This window comes from Myxine glutinosa, chromosome 1 (genome assembly GCF_964187855.1).
Source record: "Myxine glutinosa chromosome 1, kmMyxGlut1.1, whole genome shotgun sequence".
Lineage (NCBI taxonomy): Eukaryota > Metazoa > Chordata > Myxini > Myxiniformes > Myxinidae > Myxine > Myxine glutinosa.
The window spans coordinates 292,750,782-292,775,505 of record NC_136261.1 but is presented as its reverse complement, the minus strand read 5'-3'; the positions used below and the strand labels follow the sequence as shown (position 1 = coordinate 292,775,505).

The window sequence follows — 24,724 nt, the reverse complement described above, 5'->3', positions numbered from 1 at the left end:
TGGATGCAAATGCAACCGGTCTTTCCGTACCGTCAGGCATCACGTGTGATAATACACTCCCCACTCCATACCGACAGGCATCGCATGTCAGCACAAGATCCTTCTCTGGATCAAAACGAACGAGAACATTGGACGATTTGAGCAGATCCTTAGAGGTTTGGAATGCTGATTGTTCAGTAGACCCCCAGCTCCAGGAGACTTCTTTCCTCAAAAGCCGATAAAGGGGGCCCAAAACGTCGGTCACATTCGGGATGTAACGACCATAGAACTGAAGCAAACCGAGGTATGACTTCAATTCGGTCACGTCTCGTGGAGCAGGAGCATCCTTGATAGCTCGGACTTTCTCATCTGTCGGGTGTAGACCCTCGGCATCAATCGTATGACCCAGGTACGTGACTGATGGCACCATAAACTTGCACTTGTCTCGAAGCAAACGTAGGCCGGAGTCCGAAATCTTCTCCAGAACTCTATCCAGGTTTTGTAGATGTTCCGCGTCCGTACGACCAGTAACCAGAATATCATCCTGGTAACAAACGACGTTGCGTTCGGCGGCAAACAAACTGTCCATGACACTCTGATAAATTCCAGTTGCAGATTTCACTCCAAAACTGAGTCGGTGGTAGCTGTACAATCCACGATGCATGTTGATGGTAAGATACTGTTTCGAATTCTCGTCCAAACAGAGCTGTGGATAGGCGGATTTGAGATCGAGTTTCGTAAAAGTCTTGCCTCCCGTGAGACGAGCATAGAGGTCTTCGATCCTCGGGATTGGATATTTATCCAATGAAGAACACTTGTTCACGGTCATTTTATAATCTCCACATGTGCGGATAGATTGGTCCGATTTTATGACCGGAACGATGGGCGCCGCCCATTGGGCATACTGGATTTGATTGATGATCCCCAGATTTTCAAGATGATCCAGGTCCTTGTCAATCCGCTCCCGCAGGGCGAAAGGGACTGGGCGAGCTCTGCAAAATATAGGATTGGCATCCCGGTCAACACTGAGTTTAGCCGTATGTCCTTTCAAGGTTCCAAGCTCATCCTTGAAGACATCCGGGTACGTATCCAGCACATTTTTGAGTGTGTATTCTGCGGTAGGAGAAACGTTGGCTACCCGGAGTTGATGAATGCTTTTCCACTTCAGTCGAATTATGCTCAACCAGTTCCTGCCGAGTAAGGAAGGGCCCTTTCCAGGAATGACGATCAGGGGTAGGTGAAACTCACGATTATTGTAGCCCACCGTGACGTCACATGTACCGCAGGGAACAATCTTCTCACCTGTATAGGTGGAGAGTCCATAGGTAGTAGGTTTCAGATGGGGTCGGTCAGCATCACTCCACAGGTTTGTGAAAACAGCATGGCTGATGAGCGAGACGGCCACACCAGTGTCGACCTCCATTTGCAATGGTCGATTGTTGACGACAACAGTGGCAAGAAGAGGGTGCCACCTATGGTGAGAATCAATATGAAGCAGGTCATACGATTCTGAGTTGTCGGAAACAGAGCTCACCTGGTCAAGCTCAGGTTCCTCCGAACCGATAAATTGATGAATCTTCTTGTCAGCAGCTTTCCCTTTTCCCGATTTGCGAGTGATGCAAGCTGGAGCAATAAGGCCAGTTTTCGAACAGAAATGGCAGGTGGCATCTTTGAACCGACACGTCTCCGGAGGGTGCTTTCCGTTGCACCGAAAACATTTGTTGTGTGTTTGAGACTGCACTGGCTTCTGACGAGGAGCCTTGTTCCAACGTTTTGGCTGAACATGATCCAAGCGATTCACAGCAGGGCTGGTACAAGACGAGCGAGTGGCACCGATGCTTGTGGCGTTGCGTTCAGCACTTTCCATGGAAATGGCGGTGTCTCTGGCATTTTGGAACGTCAGTCTTCTCTCAGCAAGCAGGCATCTATGAGTGCGGTCATCGGACATGCCAACCACCAGCAAATCACGGAGCATGTCATCAATCGTGTCCCCAAACTCACACAGATGTGACAGTTTTTTGAGGTGTGCAATGAAGTCTGCGATCGACTGACCTTGCTGCTGTCTGCACATGTAAAAATTAAACCGACACAGGATGACTGAAGGAGATGGATTACAATGTTCCTTCAAAGCGGCCTTGAGCTCTGCATACGTGAGCTCTTGGATTGCCCGAGGCCGAATCAGGTTTTTAACGAGTGTGAACGTCTCACCTCCGCAAACGGATAGGAAGATGGCCTTCATCCGGGCTTCAGTCGCGATGCCGTTCGCCTCGAAGTAAAAAGACAACCGCTCAGAATACGTGTCAAAATCCCCCTCATGAGGGTCGAATTCATCGATATGGCCGAAAGAAGTCATGGTCTAGATGTTTATCCTCGTCGCCATGTAAGGTATCTCGACATACTACGATCGATTGTAGTACTCGTTTATTCACTCTGCCGATACAGGCCCGATTAACTGCCGCGCCATCCGAGCTGGGGCGTAGAGATACAATGCGGTCCCGGTGTAGGGATACAACGGTGAATATTTGCAGCTTCATACATGACAGGAGGCACAAGGGAGGCACAAGGGAGGCAGAAGCATCGCCCAGATTGACAGGAAAATTTGCAGCAGAACGCATCTATTACCTGGCGACCATTGGGCGACCACTGTGCCTCCATTCTGCAACCACGGCAATGCTTGTGCCTCCCTTCTGCCTCCTTTGAGCCACCTTTGAGCAACCAACCTCCTCAGCGACCTTTGTGCGACTGTTTTGAACATGTTCAAAAATTTACGGCAACTATGGCATCCATGGCGATGTCTGACCCTCCTGTGTACCACCTTTGAACGACCTAGGCAACCATTCTGCCTCCTTTGAGCCTCCAACGGCGACCTGGCAAATTTTATGGTCACACAAGGGAGGCACAAAGGTCGCCATCCTGTGTAAAGGCCCCCTTAGCTCCAGTTTCAATGAGGGTTTGGTGTGGTTCACAGGTCCTGCTTCCCTGCATGGGAAAACAAGCATTGGTGCGAAGTCATGTACACAGCCAGAGTGTGAGGTGTGAGGTACGTCGTATAATGCACGTTGGTTCGAGGCAAACAGGCAAGAGCTCCTCCTATGGTCCTTCTCGTTCAGCTGCACCGAGCTCCGACGGTCTCTTAGGTGCACCCTGCACGATCGCGTCCTCCTTCGTCGGCGACCAGGCAATAAGAGACGAAGAGCAAGCGACCAAGCAAGAGAGACCGCCCAGACCAAAACCAGAACAAAAAGAGAGCGATTCAGGTGGAATCATTCTCCTTATCCTTTTCAGCCCGAGCTGCCTGCCGTCACATCACCAATCACCGAGCGAGATTGAATCACCCCATCATTCCTCAACCACTCACAAAGCTCGAGGCGTGGTTTCCTTTTACATGCGTCAGCGAGGCAGAGCCTAGTCCTTCATCGAGAAGGTTCACGTGACGCCAGCCATAGGAGAGGTGGTCTCCAGTCCTATCGGGCAGCTGTGGGATTTTTGCTAGCCCTGCCGGTGTTGTGGGTGAATGAAGCATTAGTGGCATGGATTTTTGATGAATATAAAAATGAAGGGTAAAATTACAAGAGGCCGTTACACACAGGGGAATTATTACCCATAAGCCCTACCTAAGTAACATAGCTCCACTCCTCCGTGTGGAGACATATAAACGCTCTTACCCGGACAGTCGGCCTAACTTAATATACATCGAGGTGGGTTCTTCTTCTTCGCGACACTCGGAGCATACAAATCTACACATTCTGAACCTCATTAAGGTATTTCATCGATACCCCAAAAACATAGCAATATATATATATATATATATATATATATATATATATATATATATATATATATATATATATATATATATATATATATATATATATATATATATATATACATATATAATTTTTTTTCCAAGAATTGTAATAACATAAAAGTTACAGAAAAAATACAATGATCCACTTCCATACACTGTACTCTGCAAGTGTGTTGGTTTTACCAAAGTAGTTTTAAGGTACGAAATACATTAGGTGGTTTGACATTGCCTGCTCAGCTGAGTAGGCATGGGAATTTAACCCACAGCTGTGGGCCATGCAACAAGGTCTTACCCACTCATCCATTTTACTGCTCAAATGACTAACAGCTTGATCTAATTTTTCAGTTAAATGACACAGGTACATGATGCTTTGCTGTGAAATGGAAATTTCATTGTGTCAGAGAGAACATGTGTGTGGATAAGTGAAGACAATAAGCAAGGTAAACGTGCATTTCCCTGAGGCAGGGACCGGCATATTGACTGTGGGAAAGTAGCTCAGACATCAGATAGTTGTAGACATTTTGGCACCTCATCCTACCCTCTTGGCACGTGAGGAAGAGGAACCAGCTGACCCCAAACCCGATGGGTGCTCCTTTAAGGCGAGCATTAAACTGGCCCAAACTTGGTAACGTTTCCCTCGCGGCTACAAGCGCGGTCACATCCAATTCTACTTCCACGCAAAGCCGTCATCTCGGGTCCTTGGAGACCACCACGCGTGATGGAAGCACTGTAATTTGCAGAGATCTCGACCTCGCGTTTACCGAGCTGCTAGGATAGGCCTCACTGGAGTTTGCCATCATATTGAGGTGCCAGCGGGGCGTGAAAACACCAGCCATCCTACATTTTAATTAGCCAAGGTATGAAAATGTGAGTTGTTGTCACCAGTGTTAATATTACTTCTTCAATCTCGTTGCTCAATGCCATATTTGGTTGCACTTATTTGTAGCGATCGCTGTTATTACCTAAGTAATGCTTCTGAGAAGATTAATTTAAATTTTTTACGAGAATTTATGCAATAAATTTCAATATAAAATCCTTCCTTCAAGCAGTTAGTGAATGAATGACACATCCATCTTATGTGTCCCAAGGTTTTGTATGGAGCGGTGTTTATTAATGTTTCATCACCCGCACTGTGTGGCCAACTGTTTTACACGACCACGTTGGCACGCGGCTACCTTGGCACACGGCTACCTTGCTTGGGACTTGGTGCAATCGGAAACCAAGCTCTAATTATATACTTTCTACGATGTATTCATTCATTCATTATTTTAATCTACCAAGAGCTAAAAATACATTTCGGAGTAATTTTCATTTTATCTGCCGCATCACTTCCCAGTTTGTGGCACTTTTACCTTCATGGGAATTCACTATCAATCTCGATTTGTTTAATGCACACCGTTGCCGTTCAAACCGCTAAATGAGATAGACGTTGCATTCCCTTTAATCTCCCCATCTGCCTCTAAAAATTTGCATTCCAGATCACGTGACATGTCATTGGCATTATTTTGCAACAGTAGTTGCATGTTATCATCGTGAAAATATGCCAACTTTAACAGTTTCTCCATTGTTTCGTGTACGTATAACATCACTGGAAATAATTATCTTTTTATAATTGCGGAACGTTTGTTGCTAAAAGTTGGCAACTTTTTTTATTTATTCCCGAACAAACATTCAATTGAAAAATTAACTCTTTCTAAATCCATTCTTCGCTTGGCCTTTCATGAATGTTTCATTTATTTATTTTCCTCTCTTTCTGTTCTGAGCACGGAGAAAACAAAATCAACATCACTGCCATGCCATGCCCAATGGGCAATCTCCAGGGAAGGGAGCTTGCTCACCAAAACCAAACAACATTCAACAAGATCGATTACTATTGAATTATGAGACTGATGCTTGTGCATTTCCAAGTGTAAAAATAAGGAAAAAACCTTGAGAAAATAGGACAGCTCAGTCCGTAAAGGCCCTCTCCCTCGTAAAGGCCCAAGCCCTCTCCCTCCCACATTTCTCCCGATGTCCCTGCTCTCAAATGTTGTGTGTGTGTCCTTCCCCCTCTCTCCCCATCTTGTCTACCGCTCCCCTTATTTCGTGTTTTGTGTGTCGGTTTGACTTTTTGTGTGATTAATGTTAGCTCTTTCACGAGCCTTGATCTTGTATCCAAAAAAAAAAAAGTAAAAAAAAAGTTAAAAAAAAGGAGGAATACAGAGTTGTAAAATACTGCGTGGGTTCAAATGCAAAAAAAAAGAAGACTTCCTAGATGATTTGCCTATTAGCTGTTGCCCTTCAAAAGGGATGCTAAGCCAAGAGTAATACCTTGTTAGCGAATGTTAAGCATCCCACGGTATCTTTCAGAACAAAAAAAAGCAGGTATGTTGTTACTGTGAAAGGCAATTGTGAAATATCGGTAATCATACAATTTCAATGTATTACAGTCCAAGGCTCATGGAGGAGCTTGTACATGCAGGCCAATGAATGATATCCGGAGACATCGGTGTACTTTGGCATGAATTGTAAAGACATCGGGAAAATATTACGAAGCAGGACGGTATATGGGATTTGATGGGATCATGCTCTCGGGAGGCAAGTGCTCAGAGGAGGGTACCAAATCGGCCAACAGGCATGAGCGTTGCTTTACATGATGCTTCAACAACCCGATGTGATAAGTACCACGCACCAGTAGGAGAGAAGAAGTTACCAAGAACAAAAAAGGTCCAACTGCAACTGCAACTGCAACTGCAAAAAGGTCCAAAAAAGGTCGTGAGGTCCAACTGCCAAAATCAAGACTCTCTGCTCACCTTCACTCCTTCATTCCTCTTTTCTCCCGCCTCTGGAACAAACTCCCTCACTCTCTTCAATCCCACTCCACCCTCCAGGTCTTTAAAACAGCTGTTCACCACCATCTCTTATCTTCCCCCATCCAAAACCTTGATCTTTTCTACCCCCGCTAATTTCACCCCAAATCCACTTTTTTGAGGTGCCGACTTCTTTCCTGGAAGTCCTTGGTGTCCTTGCGTTTTATACCTATCCTGCCTCCCCCCAGGCTTTCTCCCTCCCACACATCTCCCGATGTCCCTGCTCTCAAATGTTGTGTTTGTGTGCTTCCTCCCCTTCTCTCCCCATCTTGTCGACCGCTCCCCTTTTTATATACTTTGTTTGCTTGTTTGTTTGATTTGTTTGTTTGATAAATGTTAGCTCTTTCACGAGCCTCGACTCTGTATACCAAAAAAAACAACAACAACATTTATCTGGGGCAAAAATAACAAGGTGTGGTATTATCTTCAACAAAAATAATTTAATGAGAGGATTTTAGAAAGATACCGCACACAATGGCCTCCCCTTTTCAAAAGGCACCATTGGACGTTTAATGACCACCAGAAAATGTGAGCACACGGTTCAGCGAGTGTAGCATCCCTTCCAAATGACAGCCTACTCTATTATGATGCAATACCTTGCATGTATCAAAGACAGTAGTTTGCAGTCAAATAAGGAATTTGTCAGGATTTAAATGCAGGCTTGGAAACGCAAATGTGCATAGACTACCTTTAAACTATGATATAAACCCACTTAAAATGCAAAACTAAACACAACCAATCAGACAACTTACAAAATTATATGATTGAAATGATTTACCTGGTAATGTGCCAATGTGTTCAATCTCTTCCAATTGTTCTCAATCTTGGTAGTGAGGTCCTCGTCCTGCAGAACGACTCGTGCCATCCTGCCCGGGTGCCACTCTATGAGACATCCCACGAAAACACATCTGTGGCATGCGTGTTGGCATCATGTTTGGAGTTGTTTCGTGTTTATACGGTGGTTACGGTTTGATTTGAAATATACAGAGATGCTAATTGTTTGGCTGAAGACATTTTTTCACAGTTTCTATCGGAGTTGTGGTTACAGCATTGTTAGCTCATGGCATGTGGCAGAAGAACTCCGCAGGAAGTATGCTCACCAGTGAGACGTCTGCTTTGGATTCAATGCCCAAGATAATCGTATCCAACTATACCACTACTACATGAACAAAATGCAAATGCTAATTAGCCCAAAATAAAAATATCCTGCCAACAGTTTTGGAAACTAAGATGAGATAGAACAATATTATGTTTCTTAATTTGCTTGCATCAGTGCAATTACCAAGTTAGAATGCTTGCCAACAAGCTAGGAAACCTTAATTCAAACGGATGATCAACCACTAATGGTGTATCGCTGAAATTCCCACTTCATATTTCCTTCCTGCCATCATATAACAGCTTTAACTAGAACGCCACTCAGTAGAGCGCATACTCCCGCCGTGGGTTTAGTTGGAATAATACGTTTTGTTTAACATCCCCTCTCCCCAAAACAATAAATTAAAAAGAAAGTAGGCCCTAACTGTCAGATAATTTATTTTGATATAGCTCGGAATTAGAGGAGAAAAACATCATTTAAGAATGAGAATAAAAGCTTTAATGCAGTAAAACAGAAAAAAAAAATCGCCAAAAAATTCCCCAAAAAAATTCCCCCAAAAAATTCCTGGATCCGGAATAATATCCTGAGCTTCACCAAAAACTAGTCAATTCTTCCTTATCCAAAGGGCAATCATCCCACCAACTTTCATCCAAATCCGTTCAGAACTTTTACAGATATATTGTTCACAAACAAACGAACATGCGAGAACACACACACACACACACACACACACACACACACACACACACACACACACACACACACACACACACACACACACACACGATCGAATGCATTACTCCCTGGCGGGAGTAATTATGATGTGATAAACTCTGATTTTAGCTTGGTGTGTGCTGGTGTTGTGGCTCAAATAGATGCGCACCGAGGTCAAGTTCAGATGAGCGTGGACGCATCGAGAACGGTGTGTTCTTGTAAGCCGCGTCGAGCAGTCTTTCCTTGACCTGGGTAATGCTGTCACAGTCTAACACTTTCACAATCACCTCCATCCCCTTTTCATTCTCAGGGTTCACCAGGTGCAGCGTCTGGGTGGAGGGCAAGAGGAGTGAGCGACGTGTCCACCTGCCTTGAATGCACAAACAGTTACCGTTCGTCCGACGAAACAAAACCCGGTGTCCGACCGACATCGATTTGCTTGACCGACGACCCGGTTTATTAACGATCGCTTGAAATCCACGGCGCTTGAAATGTTTGCGGTGTTCGCTGCTACCCGTGCATACCAACGTCTGATAGTCGACCTGCTGCCTGATGAGCTTGTCTTCACTGAGGGAGTACCGAGCCTCGCCTGTCACGGCATCTATTGGCCCCTTCTCCATCTGCTGCTTCATGGCGCAGTAGAGCTTGAACAACGGCTCGCCCGCCCGCTGCTGCTCCAGGGACACGAGCCCACACAGCAGGTGCTTGGTTCATAAGCGATTGTTACGATATCGTCGGCACACTTGTTTTCAGAAAATATATTGATCCTGCTGCCATCCTTTTCCCCTCGTGGCCCACTTCTTTTTGTTGGAATAAACTTGCAATCATCTTTAATCCACAAGTAGATAATAACGAAAGAATAACCTGGCACAGTAAACATCTCGCACTACGTACCGTGCATCTTTTGACATTCACATTTACAGTAGATACCTTGAGGAAGCGGAAGAGCAGGAATGTGAACCAATTGGTGAGCATCTTTTCGGCAACGGACTCGGTTCTGGAAGAAGCAAAATCTTACGATGAAATTCACACCGGTCATTGACTTCCATTTTCCAATGTAGACAAGGTGTCTAATTATACAATTATACACTTTTTTTTTTTTTTTGTATACAGGATCGAGGCTCGTGAAAGAGCTAACATTTATCACACACACAAAAAAAATCAAACATAAACACAAAACATATAATAAGGGGAGCGATAGACAAAGGGGTAGCACAAACACAACATTCGAGAGCAGGGACATCGGGAGATCGGTGGAAGGGAGAGGGCTTGGGGGGAGGAGGCGTGGGAATGGGAGGGGGGAGGGGTGGCAATGGAGGGGGGAGGGGTGGAAGAAGTACAAAACACAAGGACACTGCAAGGACCTCCAGGAAAGAAGTTGGTATTTCAAAAAAGTGGATCTGGGATGAATTAGCGGGGGTAGAAAAGATCAAGGTTTTGAATGGGGGAAGATAAGAGATGGTGGTGAACAGCTGTTTTAAAGACCTGGAGGGAGGAGTGGGATTGAAGAGAGCGAGGGAGTTTGTTCCAGAGGCGGGAGAAAAGGGGAATGAAGGAGTGAAGGTGAGCAGAAAGTCTTGATTTTGGTAGTTTAACAATAAGAGGGTTGCAGGCAGATCTTGTGCGACCTGCAGGAATATTTGGGGGACAGAGCCCAGAGAGAACTGGGGGGGCAAGGCCAGAGAGGAGTCGGTAGAAGACGGAAAGACCACCAACCTGCCTGCGGTGAGTAAGTGAAAGGCCCTCGGAGTTAGCTTCATCGCGGGATATTCCAATGATTCTGAAAATGGCTTCAAGTCAAAGCATGCATTTTGGAATGATATATATTTTCAAAGATTTTTGCCGAAGATAGAACAAGTTCCATCCTGCACAGAGACCGATGATACGTTTTAATCTTCTTCACATGTGCAATAAGAAGTCGATTTTCTACACTTCCTGTTGTGTGTTTCATCTCCATTACCGATCCACTTTATTTTCAACTGGCATTCGCATGATTAAAGTACTGCATGAAATTACTGCATCTTCAGCGAGGATTTCATGAAGGAGGAAGTGCATGTCTTTTCAAAATGGCTACACGAACCATGACAAAGTTAATGAGGAAGGTCTGCCTCCAGCCAATCTCATCGTGAGCCCAGAGCATTTTTGAATCAACGCTGTGAAAAAGCTCTGAAGACTTTACCGATCCCAACTTAATTTGAATGTCGCTGCCCAGTGATCTTTCTGGGTCTCATTAGCATCAGAATGGAAGGCAACATTAGTTTGCCTGCGGTGGCCTTTTCCAAAGACAATCAATCAATTGGGCTGTCATAGTAATGGCCATGGATGAAAAGACGACAATAAACGACAGCGTCCGCCCGCACTGCCGTGACCTCGGAGACTGCGTCCAATGTATCGTCTCCACTACAGGCCTGAAGCTCAACACGCAGTCATTAATCTTTGAGTGGTTTTGGGCGACAGTCATAGATGAGACCGCAGGAGAACACACCACCTCTCTCACGTCAGATCTACAGCCAACATCTTAACTCTTCACTTCCTTATGCTGTCCACGTTTAATGAGCTCTGATGGATAATGGCAATATACCTCTGTCATTCATTGAAAGCCCTATCCATTCCATAACCTCTTGCTAAAATTGCCTTCTTTTTTCTGCTGTGCTCAAGTTTATCATCAATTCCAACTATCACTATAAACCCCCTGAAAATGAGTTACTCTCCCAAGGTATTTACCACCTTTTGTGAAAACTTTCCAAAGAGCTTTTTAAATAGTATTTGTGCACTGTGATTTGTAAATGAAAATTCCTAATGGACAAGGATTTCCTTTTAAACCTTCAAATTCCTTGTACTGTATTATACCTCATACTTTTCTTTCTCCATTCACAAAGCTGCTTTTCTTAAGCTTGATATTGTTACATTTGTGGGGGGTAGGGATACCTTAGTTCAGGTAGAGTGTATAGATTAGCGTGCTCTGACTGTCGTGAAGAAGAAGAACCACCTCGATGTACCATAAGTAGGGAAATTTGTGTAGACCGGACTGTCGTGTAAGCTTGTATCTTCGTCCCCATCACGAGGGGTGGGCCTTGTTAATTAGCGAGGGATTATGGGTAAATTAATCCCCTGTGTGTAATTACCTCTGTAATTTATTCCTCTGTTCCTTATGATACCGCACTAGACACCGAGCCAGAATCGCGCATTTAAATAATTAATTAATAAAAACCACCGGAAGCCAGGCATGAAGCACTACTGCTGATTACACCGACTTGGTAAGCGCACAGGACAGGCAGCTCCGTGGAGACACGCCCAAAGAGCGGTGATTGGTCGAGGATTTGATTGGCACAGAGGACTGGTAAGGTGGCACGCGCTGACAGGAGCAGAGAGGAGACGTGGCAAGATGACGTCAGAGACACGGGCGCAAAATAGTTGGAGCGGTGGACATTTTTCCTTCTCGTTCTGGATGCCATAGCATATGGTCATGGACCGACATTTTCCTCTCTTTCTTCTCCTCGTTTCTCTTCTTTGGGTGGCTGATTCTGGAATGCCAGAGCGGACGGTTGTGTGCCGACATCTTCTAGCCTTTTTCTGATTTTGGACCTGATCACGAACGGCAGTGTGGCGAGATCTTGCTGGTGGTCGTGAGGAGGAAGAGCTCCGGCTTTCCAAGCAAGAACGACGGGTGGACGAGCGCTGCTTGCTCGCTGCAGCGCGACGAGGCCAAGAGTGGGCGGCCGTGCAGTGAGGCCTAACCCGCGCAAACGATCGCACTTTCCCGCCAAGGACTGAGACGATCTTTGGCGATTACTGACGAGAGACCCCAGCCAATTTTTTCGTGAAGTCCCATACAAAACAACACATATATATTTTCAGTTCTTTTTCCCATTTGTCTGTATACACGTCTGTGGGGAGGGTCCCTCAATTTAGGAGTTTAGTTTTGTCGTGCTTCCTTTGTAACCAGCATTTCTTTCATTAAACCCATTTGTTTTTGTACATTTTAATTCCGTTTTGTTTGAGTTATTTATTACAGGGTGAAGACTATCGGTGGGGTCCGTGAAGGGAAGGGCTCCGGCTTCTTCCCTCACTTTCCCACACGCGTATTCTCCACTATATTTAGAACTGAACACCTCGGAGTTAAAGCTGGTTCGGCAATCCGTTTTCTTGGACGGTTTTAATCGCCAGGAGCACGACAATACATATGAGAGCACTCACATGCTTCCAAAAGAGCATATGCTCATGTTTATCTGGTTTGGGATGTTTTCAGTCAAAATTTCAACCACTTACCTTAGTTATTGAAAATGTTTACATGCCGTCATTGCTCCACAATCCAAAAGCAAGTTCCAGATATTCAAGCCCGACAAAGCAAAACATACCCGACTTATTTGTCCATCAAAATCTTTCTTTATTTTTTTGTTTATGAAATCTAGGCTTTCGAAACAGTAAGCTGACAAAGGATGGCAGGCCTGCCCAGACTTAGTGTGGGTGTCAGTGAATCAACTGGACATAAACAAACAAGTGGATGAATACATGAGACAACATGAGAGAGTTAGACCACGTAATTTGAAAAGAGGACAGACTTGACATCAGCTGTGATGATGGATCCCAGGACTTTGTTTACAGCTGTTAAAGCTTATTAACCTAGATAAAAGTGTGTGTGTGTGTATATATATATATATATATATATATATATATATATATATATATATATAATATATATATATATATATATATATATATATATATATATATATATATCTATTCTATATATATATATATCTATTCTATATATATATATATCTATTCTATATATATATATATCTATTCTATATATATATATATATATATATATATATATATATATATATATATATATATATATATATATATATACAGACGGCATTTTATATGGAATTTTTTTTTTTCTTGACTTGGGTTTACTTTCTGAACTCAGTATATCAATCTGGTGAGTTTCTTTTACCCTTCGGTGATGTCTTTGTTGAAAGAACCAGGTCACTGATTGTCTTTCGCAGCAAGAAGTCAATAACAGGATTATATCACAGGTGGCATGACAAAATGTAAGGACAGGTACATTTGACGATTGGCTTCACAGTCGGGTATACAAGGGTTGTTGCGTTCTGTATTAGTGGAAAACAACTGCTGCATGTCTACAAAAGTTATTGCCGCTTCCTCTGGAGATGGTCCGTCAACTTGACAATGCTGTTTGTCATGGAGTGGTGGCTTTACGAAATTCTGGCATGAAACAGTGTGCTATTGCTCGGCAGTATGGCATCACTCAAGGTCAGGTGTCAAAGATCTTGAAACGAAATGCTCAGAGGGGTGTCCCTACTCCAATACCGAGGCCAGGACGTCCACGCAGAACCACAAGGAGAGATGATCGCCAGCTGCACCGGTTAGTCTGCAATGGCCGTACCAAGTCAGCTAATCGGCTTAGGGCTGAGTGGCAGCAACTGACAAATGTGCCTGTATCCAGAAGGCTAGTCAACCAACGACTGGTTCAAGCAGGCTATCGTGCCAGGCGTCCACTGAGAAAGCCACGCTTGACCAGACAACACAGCCAGCGCCGATTGCAGTGGGCCAGAGAGCACCGTCAATGGCAGCCAGGACACTGGAATCACGTAACCTTCAGTGACGAGTCTAGATTTCTGGTCTATCGTCAAGATGGCCGCGTCAGAGTGTGCAGACAAGTGCATGAAGCCCAAAACGAAGATTGTATAGAGCCAAGAGTTCAAGCTGGAGGTGGTGGGGTGACCGTTTGGGCTGCTTTTCATGCAGGGGGCAAAACTGACCTGGTTGTTCTGAATGGAAACCTTAACCAGTTCAAGTACAGGGTCATTCTGGAAGAAACATTGCTTCCATTTGCTCGTGCAGCCTTTCGAGGAAACTTTGTCTTCCAAGATGACAATGCACGGCCTCATCGTGCTCGCATGATCCAACACTTTCTTGCTGACCATGGTGTAGAGCATATGGAGTGGCCTGCCATGTCCCCGGATATGAATCCGATAGAGAACTTGTGGGCAGAATTAACGTGTCAAATCGACAATTGGACCAGCAGCCGACCTCTGTGCGTGAATTGCAGCAGGCTATTGTCACTGCATGGCAAGCGATTCCTGTCCAAACCTTGGCAAATCTCGTGAACAGCATGCCTCGACGTGTACGTGCTCTCCTGAATGCTCGTGGGGGTTACACGAAGTACTGAACTGTAATTTTACTGTCCGTAATCCCAGTCATAACTTAGCTTTGGTTTTTGTTGAAAATTTTTTTGGCTAATGTGCAAAATAAAGAGATACTTCTGGAAAACGTACAGAAGTTTAACACAGTACTGGCCATGAATTGAGTTCGATATCAGTTTACATCACTTTCAAGGATCAATTTATTTGCTTCGAAATGTCAAATGTGGTTTTTGTTTCTTTTAAAGGTCACATTAACAAAATCTAGAATAATTTCAACATAATTGCAATGAACTTTTGGTTCTAAGTCATCTTGAAAGGTAAGTTCACCCCCACAAAAAAAACATTCCATATTAAATGCCAAGTCTGTATATATATATTACTATGTGCAAAATGTATTTACTTTCTACGAGCCACATCAGCTGAAATATTTTTTGTTGGGCACATCATAACACATCTTTGTTTACTGTGCTGTGGCGGGTATGAGAGAACAATGCTCATCAAAAGAATAATGCCGTGCACTTCCAGGAATGTATATCTTTTACATTCTAAATTTACATGCTGTGTGCAGTTTCATTACTGGGTAAAATTCGATGCATCCAAAAACAAACCTGGATGCACGTATACCATGCAGTATATCACGTGTATGAATGAATTGTGGCAGCATTCGAAGGCAATGCTGCATTATCCAACCATATGAGCAAGAGCAGCTGGAATTATAATGTGCCAGTGAATGCACTCTCCAGGTTACACAAAACAAAAAAGATTTTCTCTGTTAATCTGACTTAAAGTACAGCACTACAATTCTCTTACTCAAGACACATTTTCTAGTATAATGCAGAATGAGGCTTGCTGGTGAAGACTAGTGTCAATTTGCATTGGCAGACAGGGAGACCAATGTATGAAATAACCAGGACGTTAATTGGTGCATGTTAACCCCCTTGGGAAGCAAAGAGAAGCTCTTTTGGGTGTTAACCCTTCGTCAGAGGAAAAAGGAGGGATGAAGACTTAATGCCCAAAATGTTAGTTTCTCATTGCTTCTGATAATGGTTCACATATCAGAATTAACATGCTGTTGATTTAAAAAAAAAAAACGAGTTAGTCAGAGAAACAGGATAGTTTTGCCAAAATATTTCCATTAACTTTATTCTTGGAGAAGTGGCAGTTAAGATTGTCAGGCATATATATATATATATATATATATAGTCACATGAAAAAGTAAGTACACCCCATGTAAAGTTTTGACTTTTTCAACATATTTCAACATACAGCTATTTGATCTTCATTTCAACAATATTGATAGATAAAGGTGATATAATATAACAAATATCATGAAACATTTACATTTTGTAGTCCATTGTATAATTTAAATAAACATAAATGCAAATATCGCATGTAGAAAAAGTAAGTACACCCCTACATTTATCACTACTTCAAATACCTAAAATTAGAATCAGGTGCACCAGCTCAGGTGCAAATGATTAGAACATCGTTAGAAAGTATCTTGGAGGAAGCTGTCTTATTTAAACCTCAGACATTTAGTTTGGTTTGCTCTTTGTTGTTGAAGTGTGCGGCGTCACCATGAATATATCAAAAGAGCTCTCTGAGGCCTTCAGAAAGAAGGTGACAGATGCCTACGAGTCTGGGAAGGGATTTAAAAAGATCTCCAAACAATTTGAAATCAATCATTCGACTGTCCGGAAGATCATCTACAAGTGGAGAAGATTCCAAACAACTGCCAACTTGTTCAGGCCAGGCCGCCCCAGCAAATTCAGCCCGAGAGCAGACCGCAAGATGCTGAAAGAAGTCTCTAAGAACCCCAGAATGTCATCACGGGACCTACAGGTAGCTGTTGCCACTGTTGATGTCAAAGTGCACGAGTCTACCAATAGAAAGAGACTGCACAAATTTGATCTACATGGGAGGTGTGACAGGAGGAGGAAACCTTTACTGTCCAGAAAGAACATCAGGGCACGACTAAAGTTTGCCAATGAACACCGAGGCAAAGACCAGCACTTCTGGGACAATGTGCTCTGGACAGATGAGTCAAAGGTAGAGCTATTTGGCCACAGTACCAGAAGACATGTTTGGTAAAAACCAAAGACAGCATTTGACCACAACAACCTGATACCAACTGTAAAGCATGGTGGTGGAAATATTATGGTTTGGGGCAGCTTTGCTCTATCAGGGCCTGGGCAGCTCCCCATCATATAATCCACTATGAATTCTTCATTGTACCAGAGCGTGCTTGAGGATAATGTGAGGCCATCTGTCAGAAAGTTGAAGCTCAACCGAAGGTGGACCTTGCAACATGAAAACAACCCTAAACATACCAGTAAATCCACCAAGGAATGGCTGAAAATAAAGAAATGGAGGGTTCTGGAATGGCCAAGTCAAAGCCCGGATGTAAATCCCATCGAGATGTTGTGGGGGGATTTGAAACGAGCTGTGCATGCAAGAAACCCCTCAAACATCACACAGCTGAAAGAATTCTGCATGGAGGAGTGGGAAAAAAATTCTCCAGTCGATGTCAGAGACTGGTAGACAGTTATAAGAAACGCCTACTTGAGGTTGTTTCTGCCAAAGTGGGCAATACCACCTATTAGAGCCAAGGGTGTACTTACTTTTTCCACATGCGAAATTTGCATTTATGTTTATTTATATTATACAATGGACTACAAAATGTAAATGTTTCATGATATTTGTTATATTATATCACCTTTATCTGTCAATATTGTTGAAATGAAGATCAAATAGCTGTATGTTGAAATATGTTGAAAAAGTCAAACTTTACATGGGGTGTACTGCTTGTACTTCCTTTTTCACATGACTGTATATATGTATACACACACACACACACACACACACACACACACACACACACACACACACACACACACACACACACACACACACACACACACACACACACTGTATATGTATATATATATATATTAGTATCTGTTGTCCGCATTGCCTGCAAAGCTCCAGGGGAGCCATGTAGCAGTGCGTCATTATGGATCTTTAATTCAGATACTGTCACAAGTGCATGAAAAACTCACAGTTACCGACCTGGTTTCGCCCTTGTTGGTCTTACTGGCGGTTAAGTTCTTACTTACTTACCTTACTGTTCTTACTTACCTTACTGGCGGTTCCCCACTGATGGTATGAAGTCGCATAATGACTGATATAAAAACACAAAGGTTTTCAGAGATACAAGTGCATGGAAGGCTCACTGCGTTGCCCTGATGAAGCCCCAACAAGGGCGAAACCAGGTCGGTAACTGTGAGTTTTCCATGCACTTGTGACAGTATGTGAATTTAAGATCCATAATGACGCACTGCTAGATGGCTCCCCTGGAGCTTTGCAGGCAATGCGGATATGCATGGCGATGATGTCATGACGTTCACTCATTAGGTTGGAGAACCAGATTACAGATACTAATTAGTAACTCCCAACCGCATCCAGGTCGACTCGATATAATGAGTGGATACCAGAGATAATGTTTCCATGTGGCAGGTGGTGCTTGAGGGTACCTCACACCAAAAAATGGTTTTCACGGACGTCCACGGATGTTCTTTCTACGGCAGTGTTGCGATTTTTTGAGCAAAATCGTGAACACCCGGGAGAGGATTTTTTGGTTACGTTGGTACAACGGGTTCTTACGACTTCTTACGGCTGCGTAACGGGGACGTGACGGTAGCGTCACGGTTCACCACCCGATTCTCTACGGACCCTCGCGATTGCATACCGGTTCCTTCCGGAACCTTGTGGAGGAAATACGGTGGTGTTGAGGATATCCCCGATTCACAGCGGTTTATTACGGTTTAGTACGGACTGCTACGGCTTCGTTGCGGATATACACGGCGGAGATACGGTGCCTCTACGTTTGCTTGCGGTCCTTACGGTTCCCGGCCCAGAATATAAAAACGGGGGCCCTCCCGCTCTCCCCTCATTCTGCTGCTGACTTCCAAGGTGGCAAGACCTATCCAGGAGAGCCATGGACGGAGCACCCACTGCCCAGAGAGTCCAACTGCTGCACTATATGATACAACTTGATCAAGATCAAGCCCAGAATGACCTGCTTCTTGCACAACACATAGATGAAAGGAGAAGACGACAAGGTAGAAGGGCAAGAAGATTCTGGGTTTGAGGCTGGCTCGCGAGACGAGCCCTCTTTGGCCAGTATGAACAACTGATGCATGAACTGGAGATTGAAGATGAGCCTTCATTCAAGAACTACATGAGAATGGAGCCCAGGATGTTCCACGAGTTGGGGGAGAGGCTAACTCCCAGGTTACAGAAGATGGACACCAACTACAGGAAGGCTCTGTCGCCAAAGTTGAAGTTGGCCATAGCCCTGCGACACTTTGCTACAGGAGACACTTACATGAGCCTCATGTACAATTTCCGGGTGGCCTCCAACACCATTGGACTTGTTGTGAAAGAAGTTGCAGATGCCTTCATTGCCGAACTAGCCGACGAGTGCATCCGAACACCCACCACACCAGACGGCTGGAGGCGGATATAGCAGAGCAGTTTGCGAGCAGATGGCAGTTCCAGCATGCCCTTGGTGCTCTTGACGGGAAGCTTCGGCCTTCGGCCATTCCTCTGCTTCGGCCTCCTCTGCTTGGGCCTCCTGGGCTGGGGCATCCTGGGCTCGGGTGTCAGTCCCCTCTGGCTGGGTCGCAGGGGTCTCCTGTGTGTCGGAGTGCTCTGACTCCTCTTGGGGGGGGGGGGTGCCTGGCCCTTCCTTCCACGCTGGCCCTTGCCTGACCCTTTCACCTTGGCCTTCTGAGATTTCTTTGGTGCCATATTTACTGTATGAAAATGCAAACACAAATTTAAATAAATGTATATACAGAGATGTTGACTCGTCAAAAGCAGCGATCGGAATGTCAGAATTGCAGGGTTTTTATAGGTCCGCAAAGCACCACAATGCCACCGAAACGGCGCCGTAAGGTACCGTAAGGAATCGCAAGGACCATTGTGGCACCGCAACGCTGCCGTAAGAGATCGCAAGGAAACATAAGGAACCGCAGTGTATTCGCAAGGAACCGCAGTGTATCCGCAAGGAACCGTTGAGCTTCCGTAAGGAAATCACTGCACATTCTTGTTAATACCTAACACACCGCAACGCTTCCCTAAGGAATCGTAAGGAAACGTAAGGGACCTTGGGCTTCCTTAAGGAATCGTGACGCAGCCGTAGTGTACCGGGAGAGGGAGAATCCTTGCGGATGGTTAAGATGGCCTTACGGAGTCTTACGGTGGTGTTACGGCAGTTGCGGAAGCATTGAGGAGGCGTTGAGGAAGCGTTGCGGTCGAGATTTCCGTAGCTCTGCCGTAATTTTCTTACGAGAGTTTTGGTCTGGACCAAAACTCTCGTAAGAAATTACGACCCCTCCCAGACGCTTAAGGATCCATACGAATGCTCCAGGAAAAATTGAGGATGTCCCAGGTGCCACAAGGAATGCTCCCGGTTGTGCACAATTTTTTCGCCGCAACGCCGCCGTAAACGTCGTAACGACCCCGTAAGGCCGGTGTAAGGGGGGTTTTATCGCTCCCAGTAAGGTGCAGCAGCAGCTGTATGGGACACCTTACTGGCGGTTCCCCACTGATGGTAAAAGTCGCATAATGACTGATAATGTCATAATGTCATAATGACTGACAGACGAAAGCCAAACAGTTCAATATTGGTTTCATCAGACCACAGAATCTTGTTTCTCACAGTCTGAGAGTCCTTTAGGTGATTTTTTGCAAACTCCAGGCGGGCTTTCATGTGTCTTTCACTGAGGAGAGGCTTCCGTCTGGCCACTCTACCATAAAGCCCAGATCGGTGGAGTGTTGCAGTGATGGTTGTCCTTCTGGAAGTTTCTCCCATCTCCACACAGGATCTCTGGAGCTCAGCCAGAGTGACCATCGCGTTCTTGGTCACCTCTGTTACAAAGGGCCCTTCTCCCCCGATTGCTCAGTTTGGCCGGGCGGCCAGCTCTAAGAAGAGTCCTGGTTGTTCCAAACTTCTTCCATTTAAGAATTATGGAGGCCACTGTGCTCTTGGGAACCTTCAATGCAGCAGAAATTTTTTTGTGGGCTTCCCCAGATCTGTGCCTCGACACAATCTTGTCTCTCAGCTCTGCAGGCAGTTCCTTCGACCTCATGGCTTGGTTTTTGCTCTGATATGCATTGTCAGCTGTGAGACTTTATAGACCTTATATTATATAGGCTCTGAGACCTTATATTATATAGACAGGTGTGTGCCTTTCCAAATCATGTCCAATCAATTGAATTTACCACAGGTGGATTCCAATCAAGGTGTAGAAACATCTCAACGATGATCAAGAGAAATGGGAGGCACCTGAGCTAAATTTCAAGTGTCATAGCAAAGGGTCTGAATACTTATGTCAATGTGATATTTCAGTTTTTTCTATTTAATAAACTTGCAAAACTTTCTAAAATCCTGTTTTCTCTTTGTCATTATGGGGTATTGAGTGTAGATTGTTGAGGAAAAAAATGAATTTAAACGATTTCAGCATAAGGCAGAAACATAACAAAATGTGAAAAAAGTGAAGGGGTCTGAATACTTTCTGAATGCACTGTATGTAAACACATATATATATATATATATATATATATATATCTGATCCGATGCATCATACTCTGTTACAAAGCGTCAGTGCTGCCGAAGAGTTTATTGGTATAGGTCATGCCGGACGGTTTACCATCGCTTTTCCAGCAGTTGATAGGGCAGGAATATGGAATTTGTTCAGGGTACCAGCAATAGCTTGTTTGTTCTCAAATGTTTGTTCTCATTATAGAGTGGCGTGATTTTTGGATCTTTAACGTCCACCAACTTGTGTGAGCAGACGGGAAGCCCAGTTCAACATCCCTCCGAGGGACGGCACAAACATTGATGAATCACCCTGCCTGTGAAACACCAGGATGACAGTTTATAGCAGGGCCGATATTTTAACCGAGGCTAGACAGTTTGGAGGAGAGAGTGTGTGTACCTCGAGGCCATCCTGCCAGCCCCATAATTTTTATTATTTACCCTCACCTAATCACCTGACATCCAAACAGATGAAGTGCCTCAGTGTATGGACATGTTTACAGAATCCATTTGCAAACCAAACTTTTGGTTCAAGAAAATCAATTTGTGCATAACAGGGAAAGGTAGAACAAAATGATAGATAATAATGAAGCAGAAAAGACAGATCAAGTAGGATCCTGTCAGTGTGTCTGAGCGTTAACCAGCATCCATTTGTCTGCACCCCTCTCTATTACATTCTATCAAAACCCTCACCTTCGCAGCAACAACTTTGGGTGACTTTTGCTCTCCAGGTTACGAGCAATGAGGTCAGCAAGAAGCTCCTTTAGAACATCGGTGGCATACTCAAGGCGCCCCTGCAGTGCAGACATCACAAGGGAAGCAAGGTTTCCACGGTCTCGCATTCCAAAACTCCGCTGCGCCTCCAATGTGCGGACGAATGTCAGCAGAAAGAGCTGGCAGTGCAGTAACTGGCCAAAGAGCCGGAGAGCCTTCTCTGTAGCCGCCTGTCCATGTCCAGGAACCTGAAGTACAGTGCACATGCCCATTATCCCATATGTGTGTAGTCAAAGCAGCTGAGTCATAAGTCACTCCAGCCAATGGTTTCTCTGTCAATGTGGATGTAAACTCTGAGTGATTTTTGATTGTTCACAGAACTGTAAGTGAAGGAAGAATTATTCTTGTTAATACTATAGCAAACATCCAGCACGATAAGTCCAAATCTGAGAAACAAGCTGGAGAACTGAAATGGAAACTGATATATAGTGCACTATTATGAATGATAATAATTTATATACATATAAATACTGAAATTATATTTAGATTGGTTACTCCCGGCTGCATCCAAGCGATCCCATATAATGATTGGATACCAGAGATCAGAGATAATGTGCCGTGTGGCAGACGGTACTTATCGCTCCCAATAAGGTACAGCATAGCTGGATGGGATACCTTGATGGCGGTTCACCACTGATGGTATGAAATCGCATAACAACTGGTATATAACCGAAAGGTTTTCAGTCATAAGTGTACTACTGTGTTCAAAAAGTATCCGACCTTTATTTTTCGTGCGTAAAAAAAGAAGAAGCTAGGGAGGCGTTGATTGGTGCACGTATGTAGGCGATCCTATTGCACATGCGTGAATTTTTTCCCACCTGCAGAAGCTGTCATTCGACGGCAGACCGCCGATGAGTGAGGACATGTAAGCGAGCGCCATCGGATTTTCGTTTTTGACAAAATGACGGAAAAACTTGAACAACGCTACTGCATCAAATTTTGTGTAAAGCTTGGCGATTCCCAAGTGGAAACGATCCGCAAGATTCAACACCGTTCATTCCATTATGAAGGAGGATTTGGGCTTCAGGAGAATCTCAGCGAAGTTCGTACCACAGCTGCTAACGATTGAGCAGAAGCAACTCCGTTTGGAGATCGCACAGGACATGCTGGAGACTGTGAACAGCGATCCCAGCTTCCTCAACACAGTGATCACTGGCGATGAGTCCTGGGTTTATGGGTACGACCCAGAAACCAAGTTGCAGTCATCACAATGGAAGCATCCAACATCGCCAAGCTTTACACAAAATTTGATGCAGTAGCGTTGTTCAAGTTTTTCCGTCATTTTGTCAAAAACGAAAATCCGACGGCGTTCACTTACATGTCCTCACTCATCGGCGGTCTGCCGTCGAATGACAGCTTGTGCAGGTGGGAAAAAATTCACGCGTGCGCATTAGGATCGCCTACATACGTGCACCAATCAACGCCTCCCTAGCTTCTTTTTTTTTCGCACGAAAAATAAAGGTCGGATACTTTTTGAACACACTACGTATGCAGGACTCACTGCGTTGCCCTGATGAGCCCCAACAGGGCGAAACCAGGTCGGTATATATATATATCCATGCATATTTTACTGGGGTTAAATCGCAAATTTGATTTCCTGGTAGCATCATAATTTAATAGAGCATAAACTTAGAATTTGGCCAGATTACCAGTACAAAATGGCCGATTTTATTGAAAACTACCCTGGAATCTTTAACATCCACATGCAAGTATTAGTTGATAAGAGGGACATCTGCATTTTCCTCTGAAAGAAAGTACATTCCCTACGTGCAAAGTACCATGATGATAATTAATGAGCAGAATAAAGTATGATAATTAAGTAAGGATTGTTGCTTTGAGTGGATGTTTCAATTCAGCCTCGGATGCTGCAAATGACCGTCTCACTGCGATGCAATTGGAACAACGGCCAAGCTGCTCGAGACCTTTCTCCATTCATATCAATGAATGAATGATCGTTTTAAGGCCATTTTCCCCGCTAGAGCGGGGGTTAGCCTTGCGGGCCCCATGACAATCATGGTTCCCTGTTTGAGGCAATGTTTTTATGGCCGGATGCCCTTCCTGACGCCAACCCTTAGTCGCCTCTTACGATGCGCAGGGATACGGTATACCTATTCTAAGCCGGGGTACACACCGGAATCATTCATCCCAGCAAGCTGGTACTCAATTTGCCGACCTCGGAGGGATGACAGGCTGAATCAACCCCCCTGGCGTTAATTCAGCGATCGACCGGGATTCAAACCCAGGATCCTAGGATCCCAAGCCGGCACCCTAACCGCTAAGCCAACACCAGGCTCAATTCGTATCAATAAATTTACCAATATACACTGATCAGCCTTTATAATGCAGCACGGTCATGTACAGATTGAGGAGTCTGAGCCAGACTAGGGTACAAAGACAAACAACTTTAGTACAACATGAATGCTGATAAACAGTACAGATTGGAATCATACGATATTAACCTAACAAGTACCATTGCATGTCAGATTGTCTCAGGATTACACAGGTGTTCCTTTAACTCAGCAATGCACACGTTCCAAACATTTATTTCACAGAATCGAATATCTGGATGTTAGCTCTGCAAGGAGATTTAGGCCTTGTAACAAACAAAACGCAGAACATGAATACATTTGCAGACACAGCCAAAGGGGAAATTGCCATGTTGTTGCACATCCTGTCTTTCCTACTTTGGCCAAATGAAAAGGTCAGAAGGCAATGATTTAGTGA

The 24,724-nt window shown here is 44.4% G+C and overlaps 1 protein-coding gene across 3 annotated transcripts in view; it reads right to left on the bottom strand.

The window, feature by feature from the left end:
- Positions 1-24,724, bottom strand: part of LOC137438937 (plexin-A1) — a 583,415-nt gene that overhangs the window by 83,505 nt on the left and 475,186 nt on the right. For all 3 annotated transcript variants that reach the window (XM_068134429.2, XM_068134443.2, XM_068134436.2), the window contains exons 23-27: positions 21,920-22,188; positions 9,377-9,443; positions 8,971-9,117; positions 8,616-8,775; positions 7,415-7,518 (exon numbers count right to left, since the gene is read on the bottom strand). In XM_068134429.2, coding sequence (XP_067990530.2) covers positions 7,415-7,518; positions 8,616-8,775; positions 8,971-9,117; positions 9,377-9,443; positions 21,920-22,188 — 747 coding nt within the window. The remainder of the gene's footprint in view (positions 1-7,414; positions 7,519-8,615; positions 8,776-8,970; positions 9,118-9,376; positions 9,444-21,919; positions 22,189-24,724) is intronic.